This window comes from Aricia agestis, chromosome 3 (genome assembly GCF_905147365.1).
Source record: "Aricia agestis chromosome 3, ilAriAges1.1, whole genome shotgun sequence".
Lineage (NCBI taxonomy): Eukaryota > Metazoa > Arthropoda > Insecta > Lepidoptera > Lycaenidae > Aricia > Aricia agestis.
The window spans coordinates 1,690,668-1,713,331 of record NC_056408.1 but is presented as its reverse complement, the minus strand read 5'-3'; the positions used below and the strand labels follow the sequence as shown (position 1 = coordinate 1,713,331).

Here is a 22,664-nt window from a genome sequence, read left to right as displayed (position 1 = left end):
GACTTCATAAATTTTATCCACAACGGATTTAAGTAAAGACCTTAATTTGTATGTTCGAATCTACTGCAGTTATTATCTAAAGATATAGCTGTTAGACGTAAATAATTCTGAACACACCGTAGCGCGTAGACCCCGGGGCCCGTACCACGAAATGGTTTTGAGACTCAAACAATCGGACGGGAATGCCACGTTCTGCTCTAACAACTACATTAATTCTTGTTTGATTCATTGTTTGAGTCTCAAAACCGTTTCGTGGTACGGGCCCAGACTCGTAGCTATTAGAGTTTGCCTTCGCCTTGTATGACTTGCCTACCTTTGACAACATCGAAAGGCACCGCAGACATCAGCCATCTAATATGGAAGATAAAACACGTACAAGCATTTGATTGAGCGAATATTCATAAGCAAAGTTTGAAGACCTCGAAGGACGTTACCCAGTAACAAGCTAATTTAATCCGAATTCCGCATGTTCATTCATCCAGACATAATGCTTGATAATAGCTCCATGAAAGGGCTCGTTAGATCATGTTGAAGTTATTTCTATACCCACATACTGCGATTAGCTCAAAATAATATCAACTTTTATATTATGTGTACTCATTTCACATGACTATTGACTATTGCTTATTAGGTTCATATTATAACGATAGCTCGTTATAATATAAGGCTGCGTTTCCACTGAAGCGGAGCGGAGCTTAGCGGTGCCCGAATTGACCAATCGTGCTATTCCAGCGGAATGACAGCGAAGGTTTCGAGCATGGTGATTGGTCAATTCGGCACCACTAAGCACCGCTCCGCTTCAGCGGAAACGCAGCCTTAACCTCCTAGTATCAAAGTGAAATACGTATTTAGGTAGATAGGTTTATTTGCCCATGAGAATATTTAATAAGTTTGATGGCATCTTAAGTGAATTCAAAATATATCATTGAAAAGGACACTGGCGGTAATAATTGACAAATGGATACGAGTGGAAGCCGGCTGCAGTCTTGTCTCATGACGTAAATTATAACAAAATGGCGGAATTACTTACCATTTTGGCCACGCACTAAAAATCCTTGTGAAGCTGTGGATCTTGTTGTTTCGCATGCATAAAACAACCACCATTGCTATTATTAGTTTTTCATGATATACACAGTAAGTTAGTGACAATTTTTAGAGATGAGATAAAACTTAATACTTTCTGCAAAGAATGAATGAGAAACTGTTTCCATGATGAATGATGATCCTGCTAAGCCAGTGGGCTATTAATGTGAAGGAGGAATCCGACCTCCGACAGTGATTACTGATTACCTACAGTATTATGAGTTCAAAAACATTGTACACTTTATTCACGAAATAACCCATATTTTGATCAAATTTAAATATCGAATGGAGTCTCAGTTATGTGTTAATATGACCAGCTATTTTCATGCTTAAAATTTAAAATAGGCATATTATAAAAGTATTTCGTAAATAAAGTGGATACCATAATTAAAACCTCATTTTCCTATATTAAAAGCTTCATAGACATGCATTAAATATAGTCTGTTTACCACTTCTATCGACTAAGTTTACTTTATTTCAGCTTCTCTATAATTTGATTTCTTAAACTTTGTTTTCAATTTATTATACTTATGTAGATTGATTGGATTTTGCCTGCAACTAAATTGTCAGGGAAATCGTAGACTTTCTTCAGGCTTACACCAATTTCTTGATCAGATTTAAATCAGACTTGCACCTGTTGGCGCGTCGTTGTGGTGTAAATAATATAACATTTAGTCGGGATCCTGGTGGATCGGTCTAGCCAGCTCGGCGGCCGGGAATCTATTTTGGAGATGATGTCTTTACCTTCTTTTTGCATAGCGAAGTAGCGTATTCTTAGGATGTACGGAGACAAAGAGGAATAAGATGTCTTTGATATTCTATAGTACCTAGGTATTAAGTATAATATCATGCGACTTTGACTTTAGGACTTATTTCCGGTTTCTGAGGCTTTAAGCTATTGCATTTTATTGCGGGCTTTGAGCGCGGCAACCGAATCTAGAAATTCCGTAACGAAAAAAACCTAACAACCCTCACTCCGACCGGCACAGTTGCCAGTCTGTGCGGTGTTGCCGTGCCGACATCGTGCGACGTATTAAAATTATTATTGCATAAGTTGATAAAACATGCTATGTAATAGATTTACCGCGGAAGTCCTTGACTGCCACGCGTATTTTATATTTTAAAAGACTTTATCTATTCACCAGTTATTATTTATTATTAATTCCCAAATACAAGTAACGACTATATGCATTGCAGTCGAATACTAATACGAGATAACTGCATAAACATCTAAGTTTTGATTGAGGAGATATTGCTGGCTGACGTGTTTACTTGCTCTGATTATGTTTGTTATCGACTCTTCACACAATAAATATCATTTGGATGTTTCAATATTTCGTTATCTTCAATTTGTTGACTAATATATTTTGTGTGTAAACAAAATATTTGCGTGTTTTTGCGAAATCTTCACTTCTTTTGAAGGTTGTTTTTATTTGATCATAATTCATAAAACTTATTTGAACTACAAAAGTATTTCATAAAATATAGTGTTGTAAAAAAGGTTTTCTATTTAGCACCTGGGGTTCCCAATCTTTTTCAGCCTGCATATAACAATATTTCATACAGCGTTAAAGTGATGTATTCACTTTAACTAATTCGAGTGCAGGTGATTAGTGATTAGGAGAAAATAAAGAACTTGCACTATTCAGTCGCTGTCCACACTTGCCTTCTCCTGATTACTAATCACCTGCACTTATCACTAATCAAAGTGAATAAAGGAAACAAAGAAAGTGCTACCTACTACACTTATGTGAAACGTGTTTTATGCAACATATTTTTACTTGACATATTATGTGCCACCTACCACCTTTAAATCCTGTACGTTCCCTATTGAAAATCACTTACCAATTACCATCACAAATGACACTTTAATCCTACTTAATCTCTTGAAATATAACACAAACGTCACCATTAGTACTCGTATAAAATTAATACCGCTATAAAATATTCCTCTTATCCGCCATTACTAGGAATAAATCTTTCTAGATTCATCGGCGAACGAGATTTACATTCTATGTCGTTAAATTTATGTCCGATTCCATTCACTTTGGTTATTACGCCGCATACATCACTAGCGGTGTAATTACTCGGGGTATAGAATTTTATTGCCTCGTCTCGTGTCGATGAAAATATGGTGGTCGTGACGACTCCCAAAATTTTATATTTTTTGTCAGCGGTTTCGTGGCTTAGGTCAAAAGTAAATTCAATTTTAAACAAAATATTTCTGTGCGTATAGCTGAGCTTTTTAAAAAAATAAAGTGGCTTACATAGCCATAGAAAAATAATTATAAGAGAAAACTAATTCAGCAGTATTCATATAATTTTTAAATATAAATACGGAGAATTAAATAAAATATTGTTATAAGTAGCATTTCACAAGTCGAATATAATATCACATATCCCACGCTCACCTTCACCTAATTATGATGTTCTCACGTGAAGGGCCGTGAATTGGTCTGAATTGACTCAACAGTTGCACAATATTATATGTGCCACTTTCATAAACTTGTATTATTAGAGGGTTGAAAAACTTTTTCCTTAATGAACACTTGTTATACTAAACATAATTTTCTCGTTCCGAAATTCCAGAGGAACGCCCGGGGAATTACAAAGAAAATTTAAATTTAGAATCTCCGAAATAGCTCCCCGATGTTTCTAGAACAACACTTAGGAGGTACAATAAATGTGACAGGTCTGATTGCTTACACACGCTGAACCACAATGAAACTCCCGGTCTATTTTTAAATCATGGAGAAGTCCTTATCGGTAGAGTGTAGACTGTAGACGCATTGTTGGGACACATTATGCCAGGCCGCAGTGTGCTGGACCGCAGCGCAAAATTCTAACCTAGTAAAGTTTGTTTGCCATTAAAATGCGCCCCTCTCGTATTTGCTGTATGAAAATTTCCTAATTTCAAGCTACACAAGCTCTACAAAAATGTGACGGGCCAGGATGTTGCATATCGAAGCGAAGCGCAGTATATTGACAGACTTTGAGTCTTGCTATAAGTAAATTGACGGGGCGCAACGGGCCGCATCTCACGGACTCAAATCTGCTTCGCAATAATGCGCTACGTCCCAACACGTAATATGTAGAAATTCATCTCATACAAATTGTATTACGAAGTACGTAAAGCGATATGGACGGATTTTTGCGCTCCTCAACGCTACGGCTCAACATAGTGTGTGTGAAGACACACAATAAGGACTACTAGGGATGTCACATTACAGGTTAAATATGGAAGTTCTAAAAGCTTGGCTGCATAAATGTAACGCGGTATTAAGTTGTGTTCGGACCGAAATAGCAAAATTATGTGCTTAATGCACCGCGGAGAGTAATATTTTGATGCGTCGAAAATGTGTAACAACAACGAGTATATAAGATTGAATCAAAACATCACGATTTAATGCTTTTTAGGATAATAGTAAATACGCCATAATAGTATTAAAGTAAAATGAGTTACGTTACAAAATTACTTTAAATACAGTCGAATTTTACAAGTGAGCCGGCGGGAACGTTGTACATGTATTTACTGTAGGATTTTATTAGGGTCACAATATTACAAGTTTCAGATATGTGATGGACATAATTGAAGCTTACACTGTGTTCGCCTAAAAGCTTAAGTAACGAAGAAACAAAGAATATTTTCAACAAGGTTTGCTACGTAATAGGTTCCATATTTCTCTCATACATGTACCTAACAGCATTCGTAGTTTATTTCGAAGTAGAGAATATACAATCAGCCGTACTCAACCAATGGGCCGCAAACACGTTATAGTCTCGAGGGCAGGTCGCAAGTAAAATTATTTAGTGTTAAAATATAACGTTGTTCAAAGTTAGCTATTTAGTAGTGCATTTGTTTTGTGACTTATTAAACAAGTAGCTACACGGTTTTTGTTAGGCACAATAAAATATTCAATTGCCCACTTCATCTTGAAACAATCTATCTTTAACTTTAACTTTACGCGGACCACTGATAAAGTCCTGGCATGCCACTTGCGGCCCGCGGGCCGCAGGTTGAGTATACAGCTGTTCTAGTTGTATACGCGACCGTAAGTGTTGGCACATAACAAATAGTTTAAATCTACGTAGCAATAACAGATATTTTATGTTGGCATCGACTCGCGTACGATGTTAAAACGCTTATTGAATATCTGTACTACATGTTCGGTATTTCATTGTGATAAAATTGTAAATAATACTTGTGCTATTTGTTTGAAATTCATGTTAAAATAGTTAAGTCACAACTGCAATATATTGTATTTTATTTACTACATTGTTATTACGTTGGCGAATGCATTTATAATAAATAATTTGAGCAAATTAAATGTTTGCTAAATGTTTTTAGTATGACCGTGTAAATGAAAGTTAAGTTTTTAGACGACTCACATTGCATGAACAATATTATACAAGAAACAGAAATGATCCTTAAAATATATCTAAGAACACTTAACTCTAATGTGTTAACAATAAGCATCTTCTTACTAGAACGGGAACATACGGTGCAATTATATTTTATCACTAAAATACAACAAAAAAAAAACTAATCATTAACAAACAAACAAACAAAGCATCGATTATATAATGAGTCGAAACAAAACCCACAATGTTATTCTCTTAAGAACCTGTTCATAGGCCTTCAGTCGCCATTCTCATTCACCCCACCTCGGAGCTCTGACCCACTTCGTAATTTAAAATTAAAACCCCAATATTATCTTTATAAATGGACAGAAAATATATCAGTGCCAGGCGCAGATATTACACATTTCATATGCCACGCGGACTCTGGCTGTATCAGTCAGCGCTAAAATGCCAGCGCGGCCTCCCACATAATATATTTCCGGCTTATTTGGAAATGAGGATGAGGTATTCAACCAGCTTAAAATACTTACTTAGATTTTAAGTGTACTTTTGAGTTCATTATTTAAGACTATTTTTAACTACGAAAATATAAGCATGACTTTTCGCTACGAAAATTTAAGATTGTTGGAATACGTAAGTTCTCCATTTTTCGTTGTTTCCCGGGACTTAGCCGGCCCCTAGACGAGCAATTTTATTGTCAATATCACGTATTGCGTAATAATATTGACCGTCTATGGTTGATATAGAACATCGCGCTCCTTCAATCTAATAATTGTGAAATAAACTATTCAATAAAATTGAAACGTGATATTGACACTTAAATTGCTCGTCTATAGTTTGTGCGTTTTAAGATGATATGCGTGACACTTCTCATATTCCTTTCTACGGGTTTTTTTTACAAGAAAACAAAAAAAAATCAAAATGTTATAAATTATATTCCATATACAAAAACAAATGTTTTTGTATATTTTTGGTTTTGACGACCTCTGTGGCTCAGTGGTGAGCGCGTTGGAATCCCGCCGACGGAACAAAAAGTTTTCAATGTTCCCGGGTCTGGATGTGTATTAAATATGTGTATGATATAATAAAAATCTTAAATATATGTATAGTATAATAAAAGTATTAAATATATTTCCGTTGTCTGGTACCTGTAACACAAGTCCTTTAGGTACTTAGCACGGGGCCAGACTGACGTGGTGTGAAGCGTCCATAGATATTATATTATTATTATATGGAATATAATTTAAAAATTTAAAAATGTAGTAAAAGAACGTGTTAGCGGATGTCAAAGGACAAGCTATATGATATTATATTTATTTATTTAAATCGGTATATTATGTTAGTCACTATATATAATTTTAATAAGACGTGATTATTATATTTTAAATAGTAATAAGTAAGGTACTTGATTTTGACAAATAGTTAGTTATAAATGGCGGGAGGATTATTTACTTCAGTTATAACTTCCTCTTCTCATATTTAAGTAAATAATTATCTTAAATATGGGAAGTACATTAATTAATATTTAGAACTATGTATTTAACTTATTCTTAGCCATTTTTAATTATTTTACTATATTTGAATTGTCAACGGCAGTTCGTTTCTTTTGTGTAAAATGGTATAAAAGCCAGCCATATTGCATTGATTGATTCATTCTGTAAATAACTTTGAGACGTGTAAGGTGAAACTCTGTTCGAATAAATACCGCTCAATGTATAGTTATTCAAGACTTTTAATACTCTCTAATAAACGTTTGTGTACTAAAGCTTATTATAAAATCAATGATTTCATCGACGACAACACACCTTGGGAATAGGGTGGTTCTTACAGGCTACTAGAATATTTTTTATAATTCCTATTGTAAATAGCTCTTAGTGATAATATTGTTATATAACGCAGTCAAATTAACTAGACGCATGGTGATGACGTCATTACGAAGTTTGCATATACATTCCAGTGGTGCGTCAGGTTAATGTGACCGTGTTGTACTGTATATGTTTTAAATTGTAATTTTCCATCTTTTTAGTAAAAGATGGCCCCGTGCGAGTTTCTTACGCCGGTTCTTCTCGCCGGGTTAGTTCCCGAACCGGTGGTAGGCACCGTAGTATCGACGTTCGGTAAAGTTTTTGTAAAAAAATTACTCCGAATAAAAATATTTTTGATTTTGATTTTGTACAAATACAAAAACAAATTATTGTAAATGAATAAAAAGGAAAAGTTGCTAAATTCTAACTAATTAATATAAAATTATAAATTTTAACTGTGAAAATTATTGTTACGAAAATATTTGAAAAATGTCCGATGCATGAAATGGAACGTATGCCAATAGAGATTGACACTGTTGAATCGAAATCAAATCGATAAAAAGGGCGGCCATTTTAAATCGCCGGCGCCACTCTGAAACGTCAGTACCAAATCGATAATTTCGATTGCAATTCCTTTACGAAGTGATTCGATATTTTTAAATTATCCATTAATTTTCTTAGAACTTCCCTACTATTGTCAATTATAATGTGTCACCCATATCATCTTAAAACGCACAAACTATAGTTACGAGAGTATCTCTATAATGAACATCAAAATAGGTTAATCGACGAAAACGATGGAAACCAGTAAAAAAGTAACAGACAAACTTTTGCATTTAAAATATTAGTAATGCTAGTAGTGCGCACGTATACACAAAGCAGGTAATTTACTAATGAATAGTAACCCTAGCTAAAATAAAAGAGATGCGATCATAAATCACTATAGTAATCTCCTTCCCTTTTTAACCTACACTAATCTAAATGCTTAGCTGCATTTTCGACGTGCTTTTAAAACTTAAAAAGATTCCGAATGATTTGTTGCTGAAGTATATTTGGAAAACAAAGACGAGCATTCCTCAGATCCGGTGATTTACGGTTACTCCGTGTGACTAATCCATATTGGAATTTTATAAACTGAGTAAAACTTTGTAATTTATTATCTGGATTAGCGGAGTACGAGCATTCAAGTTTATGTCATTTTAATATCAGGCTCTAGAGGAAAGTGATTCATGAAGATTCTACAGCTTGACGTAGGTCGTAGAGGGCTGAATCCAGGCAGTGTTATAAATGTGAAATAGTGCCTCTTTGTTACGTGCTCATACTAAAACTTATATTATATTTATAATATATTTATAATTTATAATTTACTAGCTGTCCCGGTGAACTTCGTGTCACTTTAAAACCTTCCCTGGACTTCTACGAATATTTTAAGACTAAAATCAGCCCAATCCGTTCAGCAGTTTTTGAGTTTTAGCGCGACTAACACATTTAAATCCATTTCTATATAAGATAACGAGCTTTTGCCCGCGGCTTGGCTCGCGTTAGCAAGTATTATTATATACAAACTTTCATCCCCTATTTTGACCCCTTGGGGGTAGAATTGATCAAAATCCTTTCTTAGCGGATGCCTACGTCATAACATCTACCTGCATGCCAAATTTCAGCCCGATCCGTCCAGTGGTTTTGGCTGTGCGTTGATAGATCACCATGTCAGTCAGTCACCTTTGAGTTTTATATACATATATAGATGAGCTTTTGCCCGCGGCTTCGCTCGCGTTAAGAAGTATTATTATATACAAACTTTCATCCCCTATTTTAACCCCTTGGGATTTTGATAAATTCCAAATTTATCAAAATCCTTTCTTAGCGGATGCCTTCGTCATAACATATTTATATATATATAGATTTATAATTATAATTGATAATATAATTTATAATTATAATATATGTATGTATGGATGTATGGATTATATTTGGTTTAAATATTTTTGGAAAATTTCATGGCATATTTCTTACTTTTGTTCTGCTAAATGAAATTTTAAGGGCCTCCATAGACGTCTACGTTCCGATAAGCGACTAGCTGATTATAATCGCAGTCCGACTTGATTAGACTAGTTTTGTGCATCCGGAGTCAGTCCGTCGGCCTAAAAACAGTCCGACCGGAAGGATCTACCTCATCGTATAAGGAGGCCTTAAACTCTCAGTAAGTCAAAGTATCTATTTTCCATCTAATTTCGCCATTATCACTCAACAAAATTCCCGTTGCCTACTTCATAATCCAAACACATTAGCCGCGTTTGATGGCGGCTCAAACAAATAAACATTACTGGAATATCTGTTCCGCAATAGTCTTTGTGCGCTGATTTACAAAGTTACATACAATATTGATTTGCGCCAACTATTTTGTTTAGAGAATTGGTTAGAATTGTTAGCTAGGCTTAGCGGAAAGTGCTATTAGTAAATGCAGGACATTTTCAAATATTATGTTGAGTTGTCGCTTCACTATGCGAATTAGTTTAAAAAACAATAACCAACTTTTTTCAAATACAGAAGGAAAATAGTGTTCTAATTTATTTGTGATTTTTTTATGTGCATATTAATATGCTGTCTCACTGCTGAGTGCTGGGCAAGGAACAACCCAAGGTCCTCTACTTTTCTTACTCTACCGCAACAATATACCACTCTTTGTATGTGTTCAACTCATCGCACCATCATTTTCAAAAAATAGAAATTGCAGGCTTTTACGATTACTTATCTATACATCTATACATATAAATAAAATTGGAGTGTCTGTTTGTAATATTGAAAGAACCGTTTTTTACTACATGCATATGAATATAGATTCATGATTCTGATGTAGTAAGGTGTAATTTAGGCTACTTTTTAACCGACTTCCAAAAAGGAGGAGGTTATATTTTACTTTTTTCATATTGAACGTTGACGCAGACGATTCGCGGGCAACAGCTAACAGCTATATAAAATATAAATTATGTGTTTATTGAGTATACGCCGAAATTTAATTTGAAAACTACGGATATAAAATGAATATGATATTTTTTCTGGAAAACTTTCAATCAATTGTGAAAAGTGTTCCCGAACTTGAAGCTTGAATATTTTAGCGTTATTTTCTCCCAAACTACAAACTTCAAACTCTTAGCTGTCATCGACAGTTTATGATTTTATATTTTAAATTTTTCTTCCAATTTTTATTTAACGCGGGTGAGGAAGAACGACTTTGACATAGCATGTATATATTATTTACTCTTGAAAATAACAAGAAATTTATTTTATTTTCCGAGTTTCACCGTTTTGACCAACTTTGTTGCATCCGCTCTGATGACCGTTACTGATTCTGCCAAATTTTTAATGTTTTACTTCTGTGATATAAGTACAATATTTGTAGTCTGTACCACAAAATGTTTTGATACCTTTATGCTTTGTCAAAACTCTACGGGAAAAGCAATCAAGTTTTTTTTTTCTTTTCAATATTTTGTATCAGGATTTTTGTTTGCGGTCGAGCGTGTTTTTTAACTGTGTCAGTACCACAAAGTGCTGCACTCTTTAGTTTTAATAGCTCGCTTTAATGAACTAACATGTTTTTGGTCAAAAACAAATTGAATACAACTCACTAGTTAATCGCGACTCACTGCCGAATTTATTGTGCAATTAACTTTAGTCGCACGCGGTTTTGTATGCAATTATTTGCTTTTATTTATTCTACAAATGTTTTAATAGAATACATTTAAAATTAAATTTGTCGCGAAAATCACAAAACACTTATTTTAGTGTCGCCATGATTTCGAATATTTTTCACAGAAAGCAATATAAACGTTCCTTGATTTACGAATGTTACTAAAGTCCGGGCGTTCGATCGATAGAAATATGGCTTCTTGAACTGCTTCTAGTCTATAAATTAATAAAATAAATGAATAATGTCCGAAATAAATGATTATTATTAACGTTATTAATACGTACAAAATATTATAATTGGACGCTGTTAAGCATTCGTGTACTAACCCACACAAAAATTACGTATTGAGTTATGACTGCAGTTGTGTTCTGTAGATGATTTAGAACAAGACTGCATTCAAAATTTAACAACAAAAAAAAATGTGGGTTAGGACACTAATGCTTAACAGCGACCATATTATATTATTTGTTTCCGAGAATTGTATAATATCGGATGCCATTTTTATGCGAACAAAGACCGCAAATCTATAAATTTCTCTCTACCTGACGACTATAAGACTAGACTAATATGATTTTGACTCAAGTTTGACTATAATTTCACCCCATCACACTCCAATCAACAAACAACTTGACAAATATCTACATCCGAAAGTAATTATCTGCTTGAAATAGTTTTTGGATATGAGGAGTGTTGCTACATAAATTACTTTAAGCCCAGACCCGGGGAGCTGGGGTAAACCCGGGGCAAACCCGGAGCGAAACCCCCTTAGATCCCCAGTGGGTCCCGTCGCTTTGAAATCTGAGAAACGCGGCACATAGCAATTCGTTTTATTACTGTCTATTTTATAATAAACAGCGAAACGTGATTTATGTTGCAAGTGTTTAGTAATTTAAAATGTCTCGCTGCCTTTGGTAAAGATAGTTTTTTTTTAAATTTGTTTCGGTATAAAGATGACCGATTCATAAGGAAAATATTTACCAATAACGAATAATAGTACTCAATAACGTGTCACAACTCACAGTTTGATTGTGATCTACCAGAAACAATCCTTTAGATGACCCAGTAGACATTCCTAAGAAAGCTTCTCTTTTCCTTTATTACTCTTTCATTTTAAATTAAAAAATATCTCCTTCTTTTTATTCTCTGTACTGTTTGAATTAAACTGATACTAAATAGAGCTAGCCCAGCTAGAAAACAACATTATATACTGTGTCTATGCTCCAACTAAACATAACTTGGGTACCGCAGTGTTATGTTGTTAGGAAGTCATTTCCGTACATCAGGCGAGTTAATTGGTCCCCGTGATATATGGGGTAAGATACCACCTGTATAACGCAGGCTCTATGTAACAGAGGAATAATACACTATGTGAGGAGGAGCTAATATGGACCGTTAGTCAAGTTACATGGGATTTTAAATAAACATCGTAGAAATTATATAATGCAACCAGACTAAGGGCTGAATTTTATTGGTTAGTGAAGATACCTTCATTTTTTAAATTAGAACGTTTATTTATTAATTATTGTTTATCAAAAGATGACTTCCCGTGAAGTGGAATTATTATTTCAGTTGCTTTATTTTCTTTCCTAAATATTAATATCCTTATACATTATACACGACCTTATAATCATTAAAAGCCCGAAAATGGGAATTTCAATAACGTAACAAAAATTAAAAATAAATCATTGACCACAACAAAAGTACGTATATTTATACAAGTACAAACAAGCATACTAAGGACCATAAGGACCTTTGGAGTTAAAAAAAAGATAATTTCAATGGGTCAGCGGAAGAAAATGAAGAACATTTGACCCTATTGCAAATATAATGTGTCCTTAACAAGGAATGCCAGTACGTGCCAGTAGTCAAAGCATCGTTTCGTTTGATCGTCCGGGTCGATTTCATTTTATATCAAATATTGCAGCTCCTGTATGGATTCACACCGTTCTACTCCGACCTTTACTGAATAGGAACATAGTAATATTCCGATACACAGTATTTCATATCTACCTCGTTTTGTCGAAGGACCAATATTCGATAAGCTGTTCTCCGTTTTTTCCTTTTTCACTTGTTTACCTAACTAAGGTTCCGCAGTAATTTTGGCAAAATAATCATGAACGCTAGAATTGTTTATTTAGTCCGCAATTGAAAAATAATACTTAACTTTCTTGGCTAACATAACTTAACGCTAAAATAAAAAAAAACGAGCGATATCGACTAAATCGTAAATATCTTGAAAATAGATGTAATAACTAAAGATTTTATGAATTTCAAGACACGCAGCTATGATAAAAATAATATTATGTGAACGTGAATAGATTACTCTAGATTTTGCATTTACCAAATTTTATTAATAAATTACGGCCGGACGTGTATGAAATATCAATCCTCAAATATCAACGACAACAAGAATGAATTAAATGAATAAACATTTCGAACGATGTGATACTTCTGTTCGCTACACAGAAACAAAGAGACCCCTTATCTTTGTGATCTGTTGAGTGACCAGTGGAATACACAGCCCAACGTTTTATTGGGTCACCAATCAAAGATCTGGAGAAATCCTCGTCAGAAAAAGTCTAAAATAATATGTTACTTTCTTTGTAAAATATATGAGATGATCAGGTGGGACTCGTATTTTTTATAATAAATAAATGATGTCTTCTTTTTAGAAACAAACTAAATCAAAATTGTTTCAGTAGCTGCGTCAAGGAAGAACGGATGATAGGTAGAGAGACATAATATTATACGTCTTTTGCATTTATAATATTATCTACTAATTTTAATATAGAATAACATTATACAAGTGTTAAAAATTGTATGTTTTTTTTTATGAAATTAGGGGGCAAACGAGCAAACGGGTCACCTGATGGAAAGCAAATTCCGTCGTCCATGGACAGTCCCAGCATCAGAAGAGCTGCAGGTGCGTTGCCAGCCTTTTAAGAGGGAATAGGGTAATAGGGGAGGGTAGGGAAGGGAAGGGAATAGGGGAGGGGTAAGAAAGGGAATAGGGTAGGGGATTCGGCCTCCGGTAAACTCACTCACTCGGCGAAACACAGGATTCGGCCTCCGGTAAACTCACTCACTCGGCGAAACACAGCGTAAGCGCTGTTTCACGCCGGTTTGCCGTACTACGTTCTGTGAGAAGGTGTTATTTCTCCGGTCGAGCCAGTCCATTCGTGCCAAAGCATGGCTCTCCCACGTTTTATGAAGAAATATTTAAAATTTGTGAATACAAACCTGTACTCTTGTTTAACGACGAGCATTTCAAGACTCTACAGTGACAAGACAGTACAGCGGCGTACAATACTCAAAATGGAATAACTGCTATTGAAATAAGTTCCATTAACAATTAAAACAAAGCGCTACGCGGAACACCAGCCGTAACGGAGTTTATTTTTCGTATTTCCAGATAAAAATTATAGAATAAACAACAAAAATTGTGTTAAATAATGTAATCTATAATTGAGTTGCCAGAATATCGAAGCACACAATTACAAATTCCAGATAAAAAGAATAAACAATAAAAATATTCTACAAAAACAAAATTGGAGATGAAAATATAGTGTTTATTAAAATATTGTCTATTATTGAGTTGCCAGGATATCGAACGAATAAAATAAAGTTCATCTATTATACTACAGTGTATTTAAGTTTATTTACGGAACGTATTTTAATAATTATTATTATCAGGTATATAATAATAATAATAATAATAATAATAATAATAATAACAATAATAATAATAATAATAATCAATCCTCTCACTAAAATTCTTAATAAATGCCACGGTTATATAATAGATAAGACAAACAAAATTAAACTAACGCATTTGCTATATATGGACGACATAAAAATCTATGCTACAGATAGGCAACAACTGGAACAACTACTGAGACTAACGGAAAAATTTAGTACAGACATAAAAATGACATTCGGGACCGATAAATGTAAGATTAACTGTGTCCTCAATGGCAAGCACACTCAAACGGAACCTAATAATCTGGAACTACAAGAAGGCACTATAGACAGTATGCAAGAGAAAGAAACATATAAATACTTAGGATATATACAGAGTACAGCAATTAATCATAAGGAAATTAAGAATATGCTAAAATCTAAATATAAATTAAGACTAAATAAAATACTATCTACCCAATTATCAGGCCGAAATAAAATCAAAGCTATTAATACTTACGCCGTACCAATATTGACATACTCTTTTGGAATAATAAAATGGACAGACACAGAACTCGAAGCTCTTAATATCGCAACTCGAACCGCTAGTTATAAGCATATCCATTCAGCAACCGAACGATTTACGCTAAAAAGAAAATTAGGTGGCCGCGGAGTCATAGATATAAAAAATCTGCACTATAATCAAATACATAACTTAAGAACTTATTTTTTAACTAAAGCCAATATGAGTCCACTACACAATGCATAAATGAATATTCCCCACTCAGGTACACCTTTAAAACTAAATAATAAACAATTCGATCCAAAACATAAAATAGTAAAAGATAGTGATAAAATAATAAAATGGAAAGGCAAAGCACTCCATGGCAAATTCCCACATCAGATAGAACAAGACCACATAGACCAAGAGGCATCCTTCAGCTGGCTAACAAAAGGTAATATTTACAGTGAAACGGAAGGCTTTATCATAGCAATACAGGATCAAATAATCAAAACACGAAATTACTCTACATGTATATTAAAAGAAAATATAGAAACCCATAAGTGCAGACTATGTCACCAAACAACCGAAACCATAGACCATATCACTGGAGGATGTAGCGCTTTAGCCAGCAAAGAATATACACATCGTCATGACAATGTAGCCAAACAAATACACCAACTACTAGCAATGAAACACAACCTTATAGATACACATACACCATATTATAACGCCTCCGTGGTCTAGTGGTTAGAGCGTCGCTCTCGACTCCGGAGGTCGTGGGTTCGAATCCCGCGTTGGAAACATGTTATTTCCAAGTTTGGTTAGGACAATGCAGGCTGATCACCTGATTGTCTGACAAGTAAGATGATCCATGCGTCGGATGGGCATGTAAAAAGTCGGTCCTGCGCCTGATCTCTCGCCAGTCGTGTCGGTCTTCCGTCCCACTGGGTTATGAGAGTAAAGGAATAGAGAGTGCTCTTGTGTACCGCGCACACACTTGGGCACTATAAAATTACTCCTGCGTACCTGGCCTGGTTTCAATGAAACCGGCCACCGTCACCGAAACCGGTGTGGGGAGTATTATTATTATCGCCTCCGTGGTCCAGTGGTTCAGAGCTCGGCTCTTGACTCGGAGGTCGTGGGTTCGATTCCCGCGTTGGAAACATGTTATTTCCAAGTTTGGTTAGGATAATGCAGGCTGATCACCTGATTGTCTGACAAGTAAGATGATCCATGCGTCGGATGGGCATGTAAAAAGTCGGTCCTGCGCCTGATCTCTCGCCGGTCGTGTCGGTCTGCCGTCCCACTGGGTTATGAGAGTAAAGGAATAGAGAGTGCTCTTGTGTACTGCGCACACACTTGGGCACTATAAAATTACTCCTGCGTAGCTGGCCTGGTTTCCATGAAACCGGCCACCGTCACCGAAACCGGTGTGGGAGCTATTATTATTATTATTATAAGTACAAACCTAGTAATATCCTTGAAAACAGCTCTGTTAAACTTTACTGGGATCGCGACATTGTCACAGATCGAACCATCCTCAGCAATAGGCCAGACATAGCTCTCACAATAAAATCTGAAAAGACTACATACCTTATAGATATCGCCGTCCCCAACACCAATAACCTAAAACAAAAGCATACTGAAAAAATACAAAAATACATTCCCCTCGCAGACGAGATTAAGCAAATGTGGCGTCAAAATACTGTTAAAATTGTACCTGTTATCATATCCTCAACCGGCGTCATCCCTAAAACTCTACATTCTGCCCTGAAAACAATAGATTTACATAAAAATTCATACATACCAATGCAAAAAGCCATTGTCATTGATACATGCTCTTTAGTTCGTCGATTTCTTAACCCGTCGTCATCTTTCACCTCATCACAATCATAACTGTGCTTAAGAATCAGGTTACTTGGCATTAGCCCGTACCTGAATCTTTTATCCGGCTAATAGCCGAGACTCGAATTGTTTACAACATAATATTATTATGTTGTAAACAATTCGTTGTAAATAATAATATCTATGGACGCTTCACACCACGTCAGTCTGGCCCCGTGCTAAGTACCTAAAGGACTTGTGTTACAGGTACCAGACAACGGAAATATATTTAATACTTTTATACTATACATATATTTAAAATTTTTATTATATCATACACATATTTAATACACATCCAGACCCGGAAACATTGAAAACTTTTTGTTCCGTCGGCGGGATTCGAACCCGCGACCCCCGGCTTGAGCTACCAACGCGCTCACCACTGAGCCACAGAGGTCGTGTTATGTAATAATTATTTATTATCAATTAAATTATGTAAATATAAATGAAGCTCTTTTAATAACGTCAAAAAGTAAACACAAACATACATTTACAATCATACTACATAATCTTATTAATTTTCAGTAAATTTACCAAAGGCTAAATAAAAGCGGAAACAAAGTGAACAGCGAAATTAAATTTTCTTTTAAGTATTGAGTGGATATTTCCATTGCTGTTCCGAGCGAAGTGAAGGAGTAAGATCTTCTTTTTAATTATTTTCCGAAGATATAACAACCCCTGTTCGACACGGTATTCAACTCAACACAAGTCACAAGCGGGACGTTCAGACAATATTTTAATTTAATCTTCAACCTATTTGAAATACCTATATGGCTTCTAAAACATTATATTATTATTATATTTTAGACGTGAGAAAGCCATGCTCTGGCACGAATGGGCCGGCTCGACCGGAGAAATACCACGTTCTCACAGAAAACTGGCATGAAACAGCGCTTGCGCTGTGTTTCGCCGAGTGAGTGAGTTTACCGGAGGCCCAATCCCCTACCCTATTCCCTTCCCTACCCTCCCTTATCCCCTTCCCTTCCCATCCCTACCCTCACCTATTACCCTATTCCCTCTTAAAAGGCCGGCAACGCACCTACAGCTCTTCTGATGCTGCGAGTGTCCATGGGCGACGGAAGTTGCTTTCCATCGGGTGACCCGTTAGCTCGTTTGCCCCCTTATTTCATAAAAAAAAATCTGACTTGTACTTTCGACTAATTCCAACATATTCACAATTAGGTTTGGTTTTTACTACGATCCGTATATTGTTTTTCTGGACTAGGCATCTAACATACAGAGTAAAATCGTACTTAATGATATTATGTAAACATTAAAAATATTATGATCATTGTAATACCGACTCCGCTAAATTGGCGATCATAATCGTTTTTGAGAATTACGCAAGTTTAAGACCCCGTAATACCGTGACGCTTAAAAAAAATCCACAAAGAACTAGCTCAAGCTTATGACTTGACACGGGGACCAAAAACAAGAAAACAGTGTGCCGAGACAGCGAGAAATATTACGAGTCCGACGTCGCAGGTGCTCGGGACCAATAAGGAACTATATTGAATAAACTAATGGCTATTGCGACGATATTGGTCATTTACTTTATTCGAACCACTTTTTCCTTTACAAAAATTCATGATTATAGGTATATTTTGGATTAGTACAGCTGTAATAAAATTACGTTACTATAGTATTCGACCTCTCATTAATACGTTTGAAAAATCACCCATATAAATATCTCTTCTTTATGTGTGTTGTTTGCTGTACACTGCCTAATATTGTCCCGAAATATCTTTACTTTCTTGGGATTCGTAGTCATTATATCATCGTATCGTATCGCATCTATATAATGTTATGATACTCGTATAACTTATTCCTCCAATGCAAATAAAAAACTCTTTGTGCTAATAGTCCAAGTAAACAGCTTAAACAAACGTATTGGTTAGTGACTAGTGAACAGAAAGTTTTAAAGTCCCGAGTTTTCTAAAGCAGGTAATCTGTCTAATATGTCAGGAGCGATTCCCGTTCAAGGCGAAGTTTTAAGATGTTCCGATATCGTCAAAGACTTTAATCTCATCAGGTATCCGCGTCACGTCGCCATGCAAGCGTGGAAATAGTGGGGCGGGGAAATTGAAAATATTTCGGAAGGAACGCTTGCGTCTTAGATTTTAAAGCCATTTTTTTCTATATTGAACCTATTCAACCCTTCGGGTAGTGAATTTTGAAAAATCCCAACCTGTCCCAGATTTTGAAAAAGAAGTCCACAGCGGAATATATCTCAAACAATATTAGGTACTTCACAATCTGAAATTGAGCGCAACCGGTGTACTCAGCTCTGTTTGAAAAGTACCGCAGCATTTTTCACAAGATATTCAGAGAACAATTTTTATGGAAAAGGTTACAGAATGGTATGATTTATGGTTTCCGGCACTCTGCAAACCGGACTAAAGTGCGGCTCAAACCAGCTGCCTTTTCAATTTACACCCCGATATTTCGCCAGGGGAACATTTTCCTGGAGTATTTGAGCAGACCCCTTCCCTTTTGACATAATAATTATTCTTGATGCTTATTTAATAAAATGAGAAAACAGAATTAAAGAACACTTCACCTAAATTAAGATGGAACCTTGTACTAACAGAGGAAAAGATTCACGCAGATGGCGGACCTATTAATTTGTTTTAATCAGACCAAAAAGTTCTGCCATCTTCCTGTGAATCACTTCCTATTAAAGTACAACGGCTAGATCTTTAAATAGGCCAACCTATATCCAACCGACATAAAGGTACAAATTGTACACAGCAAAATATTTTCTAATACCGTATTTCACATAAAAACCTAACCTACTTTTGCTGTAAGTACTAGTTACATAAGGTCCAGTCAACGTAGCCCTTAAATTTGGCTCCGCCGTAGCAAATTCTAAAACAGATCGCTGCGAAATCGCTCTAAAACAAAATGTCTTCGTCAGTTATTTCCGGATTACGTGGCGTTTGAAAAATATAACACATAAATCATCAATTTGGAATTCAAAGTTTTTGAGAACGTGGCGCGATGTATTGGCAGCCTCCCAGCGAGCGGCCTGTACTTTACTTCGAGATACTTTGAGCATTTGATTTCCATCGCATCAAGTTAAAAGTTGCGCCTATCACAGTTCTCACATCTTAATTTCTGAAGAATTTTAGACGAGTCATCAGGACGCTTATCGGAAAGGTTACAGATTAAAACATTCGAAATTTGAATATCATGATCATGAGTGTTAACTGTTTATTATTTCTACCTTAGTATAGAGCAAATTCGTTTCCCGCTGTCTGTCCCTATGTACCTCTATACTTAACCTTTATAACATTTACTATGTAATGGATTTTGGTACTTATTTTATTCAAGAGGAAGGTTAATTTAATACATGCACCATAAAATAGATAATCGGCATTATTAGCGTAATCAACTAAAACTTCGCGACGGGACATTAGATTTCACCATACCCTAAAATGCAAACAATTCGAAAACTTTTAAAATCTACTACTACGAATCTAAAACCTCATAAATCTACTACTACGAATCTAAAACCTCATAAATCTACTACTACGAATCTACAACTCCATAAATCTACTACTACGAATCGAAAACCTCATAAATATACTACTGCGAATCTGCAACTTCATAAATCTACTTCCACGAATCTAAAACCTAAACTTACCTCTTTACAGAAGTCGGCGGGCTTCTCACGACAGAGCTGCACATAACCCCACACGTGGCGCAGCGCGGTCGCAACGTCACCATGGCCTGCCTGTATCGCATCCACGAGAGCGAGGTCTACTCCGTCAAGTGGTATCGCGGCTCGCAGGAGTTCTACCGGTACTCGCCACTCGAGTCACCCACCACCAGGGTCATGCCTGTCAATGGGATTAAAGTTGACGTAAGTGTTTGTAGTTAAGGGGAGGGGGGTGATCTATTTGCGAGCAAAACCGCTGGCTCCTCAACGAATTCACGAGCTAAAGATCCGCTGACGCTTCTTGATTTTCCTATGCAATTATAATGGATCTAAAAAGCACATTCCGCACAATGCAGATCTTGCAGCGCAAGACCCGTCAATTCAGTGTATTTGTTTGAAATTCTTTAGCTGTTATAAATACAATTTAGTTCTATTAGCTGTTTTTTTTTAATATGAAGGCAAACGAGCAAACGGGGCAATTGATGGAAAGCAACTACCGTTGTATTTGGACACTCGCAATATTAGATGAGCTGTAGGTCCCTTGCCGGCCTTTTAAGAGGGACGCTCTCTTATTGAACCTATTCAACCCTAAATAATGAAGGCTGATGTAAAAATGCATTGCCTCGTCACGTTTTATGTGAGCTGACCCTTCGCCAACAGAGGCTGCGGTCCAACGAGACGCACGTGGTGCTGACGCGCGTGACGCCTGCGCTGAGCGGCAATTACAGCTGCGAGGTCATACAAAACGCGCACTCCTTCCCGCACCACATAGCGCACGCACGACTTGATGTCGTCGGTAAGTGTTGTACGTTACCTGAGCGGTCATCCAGAGATACTTCATTTATTGAGGCTATATTTTATCACAACATTTTAAACTTACGCGTTGCATTATAATTAAACTTTATAGTAACTATTTGAGATCTAATGACTAATGACAGCTTAGGGCTATTAAGACCCCGGAGCTATACTAGGTCTAGCGATAAAGGACACGGACTGACGGGTTTTCGAAGACATCTTTCTCGGAAACACACATCAATAATAGTGGTTATATTACAACCACCGTTAAACATGTAAATTTACCTAATAGTATCTATACTCTCAGTAACATAATCTAGATTCTAAGAGTACGGTGTACTGTAGGTTACTAGCCACTAAACCATTCATATAATAATAATAATATCTATGGACGCTTTACACCACGTCAGTCTGGCCCCGTGGTAACAACATCCCACCAATTGAGCTACAGAGGTCGAAAGGTTCCAATTACCATATGTAATTATCTTTAAACATAAATTGTTATTACTAGCTACTAATAATAGAAGCATTGATTCATATACATATTATGCCGGACCCAGGTCATGTTTTAGTTAAGATCTCATTTTGGTCAGGTTATGCCTGCTGGCTGCTTTACGTCATAATCTGTCGGCTCGGCTTGATAGCCCGATAAATTAAGGCTTATCTAACTTAAAATGTCGCGCCCTTCCCTCGTATTCACAGTACAACATTTTTCATTTATATCAACTAGTGAAGTGGTGGGGCGCATCATTTCAAATTAGACAAGCTCTACGTAGATTCGCCATCTGTAGTGCTAGCACGGCGACCAGCGGAAATGCGAAAGTATGGACAAACTGTGGAAATAAACCTAAGGTGCCGTTCCGATCTTTTTTTGTTCCGAAAAATTCAATTAAAATGCCACTTTATGACAGACTATAGTCACAAACTGTGGAGATGAACTTAAGGTGCCGTTCCGATCTTTTTTAGTTCCGAATAATTCAATTAAAAAGCCACTTTATGACAGACTATAGTTCCAAAAATTCAAATAATATCCTACATTATGACATATACTATAGTGTGTATAAAGTGGCATTTTAATTGAATTTTTCGGAACGAAAAAAGATCGGAACGGCACCTTAGGTTTATTTCCACAGTTTGTCCATACTTTCGCATTTCCGCTGGTCGCCGTGCTAACGCTACTGCTTGTCAATAAATTTCTCC

General features: G+C 36.0%; 1 protein-coding gene across 1 annotated transcript in view; it reads left to right on the top strand.

Moving 5' to 3' along the window:
* The window catches only part of LOC121725356, a 75,568-nt gene that overhangs the window by 32,878 nt on the left and 20,026 nt on the right, over positions 1-22,664 (top strand). Inside the window, exons 2-3 of the mRNA XM_042112246.1 lie at positions 20,665-20,873; positions 21,330-21,465. Of these exons, the coding sequence (XP_041968180.1) occupies positions 20,665-20,873; positions 21,330-21,465 (345 nt within the window). The remainder of the gene's footprint in view (positions 1-20,664; positions 20,874-21,329; positions 21,466-22,664) is intronic.